We start from the raw sequence: 6000 nt of genomic DNA on the forward strand, positions 1-6000 counted from the left end.
ATACTTGTGACCAGCGCAACATATTAGCCACTATTGTCGAACAATTACTAGAAGAATTCCTTGGTGCAGGGTTCACTTTAGGGGCCGCTGGAGTAGCTGGCACAGAAGTTTCGAGAGTTTTGATTGGGCGCGCATGACATGCCTTCGTCCAATGAGCGTATTGGGTGTCTCTAGTTGGGGTGTTCTAAGATTAGGATGTAATTGTAGGTGTGAAATATCACAGGTTTTGCTAAATAGAATTATTAGATCAAAGATACAAGGTGAGCTGTTTCAGGATTATTACATAAACAGGCCTCGTTATCAGCAGTAAAAGTAACTCTGATGATAAACATGCGCCACCAGGCGTCTAAGTCATTTTATTCCAACCGGGAAAAGAAGCCCTTCATTCATACCTTTTCAGATATGAATGATGCAAAGTATATTTTGAAGGTTTCGCGAATGCGCGGATGTTTTTAAAGGAAATGTCAGACAGCTTCCTTTCCCGGTTCCCACCCTTCTAATTTAATTGACCGCGCAGTTGATGCACACTAATAGATTTTATTCAATCAAGTCTGATGTAATTGCTGTTTTGTAAGATAAGACACTGCAACATATCATCAAGTCACAGAGGCGAGTAAGGAGCGTCATCTCTAAAAAGGTTCCAAAAATTACCCCGCACCACCATACCTGTTACCTTTCCGCAGTGACGCAACCGCGTAATATCCGTTAGCGATACATATCAGATATGAGGTTAAACGACAATTTGCAAGGATTCATGGTGCCAAATCGGTGCTAGATTGCCAATTGCGTCACAATGCAAGTCGCGTTAATGTTAATGAAACATTACAATTGCCATGTTTACTAGGCCACGCGTAATGATATGTCTTCGCAATTGCAGACTTCGGAACCTGTGGCCGGCTACTTGGTATATTTAGGGGTGTCGTAGGGTGCTAAATCTGGAAACGGTCTAAATAGCGGGCTTCGTTAAGGTGCGCGTAATGACCCCGGAAAATTGGTTACTTTGAGTATGCTTATGATGACATGAAATATGAATAGTGCTTGTATGTAATGACATCAGTTAACCTTCATTATTGGAAACTCAAATGGGGTCAAAAATAAATAAAGTTCCTGATTATCAACATTTAGTATACATTTTAATTAAAATGATAAATTAGTCATTAGCAATGCATAAGCAAGTTATAGATAATAAAGAGGCACATTTTAAATAATATAAATGGATTTAAATTCAATACATTTTATTTTATACTGTACAGCACAATCATGAAACAAATGCTATTTTTTCTTCAAATTTGTTAACAATGATAATATGATATGGAGCTGTACAGAACTAATATAATGATATAGTTATCTAATATAATGATATAGTTATCTAATATAATGATATAGTTATCTAATATAATGATATAGTTATCTAATATAATGATATATTAGTTATCTGAAACATACCTGCTGTACAGAACCAATAATATAGTTATCTGAAACATACCTGCTGTACAGAACCAATAATATAGTTATCTGAAACATACCTGCTGTACAGAACCAATAATATAGTTATCTGAAACATACCTGCTGTACAGAACCAATAATATAGTTATCTGAAACATACCTGCTGTACAGAACCAATAATATAGTTATCTGAAACATACCTGCTCTACAGAACCAATAATATTGTTATCTGAAACATACCTGCAGTACAGAACCAATAATATAGTTATCTGAAACATACCTGCTCTACAGAACCAATAATATAGTTATCTGAAACATACCTGCTGTACAGAACCAATAATATAGTTATCTGAAACATACCTGCTCTACAGAACCAATAATATAGTTATCTGAAACATACCTGCTGTACAGAACCAATAATATAGTTATCTGAAACATACCTGCTGTACAGAACCAATAATATAGTTATCTGAAACATACCTGCTCTACAGAACCAATAATATAGTTATCTGAAACATACCTGCTGTACAGAACCAATAATATAGTTATCTGAAACATACCTGCTCTACAGAACCAATAATATAGTTATCTGAAACATACCTGCTGTACAGAACCAATAAAATAGTTATCTGAAACATACCTGCTGTACAGAACCAATAATATAGTTATCTGAAACATACCTGCTGTACAGAACCAATAATATAGTTATCTGAAACATACCTGCTGTACAGAACCAATAATATAGTTATCTGAAACATACCTGCTGTACAGAACCAATAATATAGTTATCTGAAACATACCTGCTCTACAGAACCAATAATATTGTTATCTGAAACATACCTGCAGTACAGAACCAATAATATAGTTATCTGAAACATAATTGCTGTACAGAACCAATAATATAGTTATCTGAAACATACCTGCTGTACAGAACCAATAATATAGTTATCTGAAACATACCTGCTGTACAGAACCAATAATATAGTTATCTGAAACATACCTGCTGTACAGAACCAATAATATAGTTATCTGAAACATACCTGCCGCCTAAGATGAGGGTATTGGAAGTGACAAATAGCATTGACATGAACATTGCACTGTCATCGTAGTACTGGTTACAACCCTGGCAATCTGAAAATGGTATACCTTTAAACCACGCTGGGTGTGGGAAATGGCTTCCCATAAGTTTGAACATTCATTCATTTTATTACCTTACAAGGTCTGTTGAAGTTGCAGAACAAACCTTTAAACCCAGTAATCTGATCAAGCAATTACTTCAAGTTAAAAAGTAAACACTGTATTTAGGTTGTCTAATAGTTTGAAATGTTATGCTTAATAGCCTTTTGGTCACGTTGTTATTCCATCTCTATTCCCTATACGCAAATAATCATATCACAAGCTGATTTGATAAACCCTTTATTGCTTCAAGTGGTCGCATATTATGCAGGCGTCTGTGTAATTTTTGTCATAAATATTTGATGCTACCTTATAAATTTAGTCATTGGTTAGGAAAAACAAATTAAATATCCCGCAATTTCAACTGTAATCACTTTATGGCGGTATGAAGATTCAAGCACCAAACATCATGATCCCCATTTTATTTACACAGGGGTCCCCACGAGTCTCTGAAATAGATCCACCTTGGTATATGCTTTAATACGTCGCAAATTAGTTCAGGTGTAATGCTCAAAGCGGGTTGGGAGTCTGGTGTCTGAATGTAATGTTCCAGTCACCGTGAGCTGTTCCTTGTGTTACACAGGATTCACATATCAGTCATTTCGAGTGTGATGTTTTCTAAATTTCTAGCATACCAGACAAACGGACATTTAAAAAACTTGGTCTCTCTTATAACACCGGAAAGAATAGAAATGATGGTGCAGTTTCATCCGAGAAAAGGATGACGCTAGATTCTGACAGATTCTGCGGAAGTATTTGAATATATTTTTGCTTGGTTTACTCAAAGCGGACGAGGAAATTTGTAGAACCTGTCAGAAAAACAAGAACTAGCGAGTGTAAAACCGGGCGTGTACCCTCTCAGAGGAGTACACAGTTGCAGCAGTTGTGGGAGCACAGATATCCTTTGATCTATGACACTGATGTGTGAGCAACTTATGATCGTTTATAAATACAGTTACAGCTTCAATATATTATATAGTTATAGTTTCAACACACACTCGGAATCCTTTTGTGTCCGACATTTCCAATAACCAGCTTAACTTAAAATTGTACCGTTCAATGATCTCAATTGCTAGCACCAAGCCCGCCCAATTAACCTCAACCCTAACGTAGCAACATGATTACAGTTAACATTGATACTAGAGATTTCCGGGTGGGTTCGTATTGCAAGACAAGGTTAAAACGAGGGTAGTGTGGTACAGGGAAAAGGTGATTAAGAATGTTGCGGTATTGGGCTGTCAAACTAGAGGAGTACTTGTGCAGTTGACTAATCCCGTCTACTGTCTAGAAATACTATTGTGTAGTTTATTTAGCTACAATTCACTAATTGGCTCAATATACTCTGTCTTCATGTGTTAGCCAGACAGAATAACTGATTCGGGAATCAGGGTGGTGGTTGGATAAAGTCTCAAAATACCCGTTACGTTTCAGAAAATGTTGTTATTCTTCAAATACGAGATATTTGCAGTAAAACAGTTGAAAGTGTTGGCTTTAGGGGCCTTGTAAATTTAGTAGTACAGCGTTTGAGTAGACTTTTACTGTGGTTAATTCAAGTAGGGTGGTACTGTTTGGTATTCTTTACAAAATAGCAATTAATACAACCGAGGGACGTGGACATGGTCGAGTCTTATATCCTGGCTAAAGGGTAGTTTTTATATTAATTTCATAATTTGATGAAACATGCAAAAGGGCTCCATGCCACAACCTTCAGGGGTCAATGCCTACTTTAATTTCTAGGTATAAAAGAAATCCGCAAAGCCAAATATATATTATATATATATATTATAAAATATAAAGTTGGCACTTCAAGTTGAACATAGTTTACGCTGACAGTATTTTGATCGAATACAATCAAAATACTCGGCTAAGTTGTCAAAGTGGCCATCACAGTATTAATGTAACCCATCAGAATCTAAGTACAATTTATGATTGTTCTATCAACCTGGTGACCTTGCTTTGACAAGTTGCCCCCTAATACTAATAGAAACGTTAAATATTCTCCCTCTGCTTCGTGATTGAGCACAAATTAAATGTCAATTTGTCAGAGCTTCAATCTAATATCATGTTAGGTTAGCCCCAAAGTAGTTGGTTCATCTATTAGACAGCATGTTATGGAGCAGAACTATTTACTTCAATATTCTCCCTTTTAGAATGACCATATGATTATCTTCATTAAAGTTGCACAATATTTAAATATCATGTATATATCAATCAATGGTTAAAGCTAAGATTGTTCATTTCACATTTCCCGGCTAAGAAGTCTAAATATGTTCATCACATTTGTTTTACCCTACCATGTCCTTAGTAAGAATGTAGAGAACACACACTAATTACAACATGGACACAAAAGGGCTAATCTTCTACACAGTAGCTGTTCAATAATACCAGGTAGAACCTTAATTGAATGAAACAAAGTACTCCAGCTTTATAAACTAATTGAGAACCATCCTATGTGGTCCCGAGATATCGAGCTCGACACACACTCGCATAGTACTACAAAAAGACAGAGCGTTGAGTACGAAACAATGGTGCATATTTTGACTGAAAATTTGAGAGTTCAAGTGTTCTTGAATAGCTTTTGCAATAATTTCCACATCTAAAATCTATGTTTCCCTCCCCTTGTAGACTTGAAATATTTAAACTATGTATCGTTTATGTTAGCACAGCACTACATGGTATATTGTAACGGGTTCTGTCAGTGTACACAAGTTGAAAATTGGGCCCTAGTTTGCGGTTTCCTTAGTCCGGTGACAGAAATGTCACGTGACTGAAACAAGTGGTCTAGAGTGAAGAGTCCTCGCTGTGCTGCAGCGAATCACATTAATTGAAACAGGAAATGGGTTACATCACAATTACAAGTTATGATACTAGAGTAAACAAAAATGGGCAGAAGTTATAGTGCTAATTGAAGATCTTAACTTACCATAATCAGTGAGTTGCAGCCACCTCTGCAGACCTGTGACACATCCACAGCCGACCAGTAGTAATAACCATGTAAGTGATCCCATCCTAGAAATGATATTATAGCAAACTAAAAATTGAATTGTTTATGCTTTATTCCTAAAATCACATGATTATTTTGAGATATTAAACAACCTGCTCTCTAATGAAATATTTACACAGAACATGAACAGTACTCTGACTAGTTTCCTAGTCAAATCAACCCAGTGAGCACTGAGCAGAAATTCACATACCAAGAAATTATAGCATCAAGACCTATAATTTTTTAGCAGGCCCCTTATGTAGAAGTTAGAAAACGGAAATACATTTCATACCCACAATCGATAATGTAAAAAACCAATATCCACGACATTAAATGAAAAGCCCATAACAAATTTCAAATGATGAAAAATTAAATTTGGCATCTAACCCCAAAAT

At 35.9% G+C, this 6000-nt stretch overlaps 1 protein-coding gene across 1 annotated transcript in view; it reads right to left on the reverse strand.

The window, feature by feature from the left end:
* Positions 1 to 5630, reverse strand: part of LOC134811006 (semaphorin-4D-like) — a 40027-nt gene extending 34397 nt beyond the window's left edge. The window contains exons 1-2 of the mRNA XM_063817707.1: positions 5546 to 5630; positions 2487 to 2577 (exon numbers count right to left, since the gene is read on the reverse strand). Coding sequence (XP_063673777.1) covers positions 2487 to 2577; positions 5546 to 5630 — 176 coding nt within the window. The remainder of the gene's footprint in view (positions 1 to 2486; positions 2578 to 5545) is intronic.
* Positions 5631 to 6000: the final 370 nt, after the last annotated feature.

The sequence above is a fragment of the Bolinopsis microptera genome, chromosome 2 (assembly GCF_026151205.1).
Source record: "Bolinopsis microptera isolate Bmic1 chromosome 2, MBARI_Bmic_1.0, whole genome shotgun sequence".
NCBI lineage: Eukaryota > Metazoa > Ctenophora > Tentaculata > Lobata > Bolinopsidae > Bolinopsis > Bolinopsis microptera.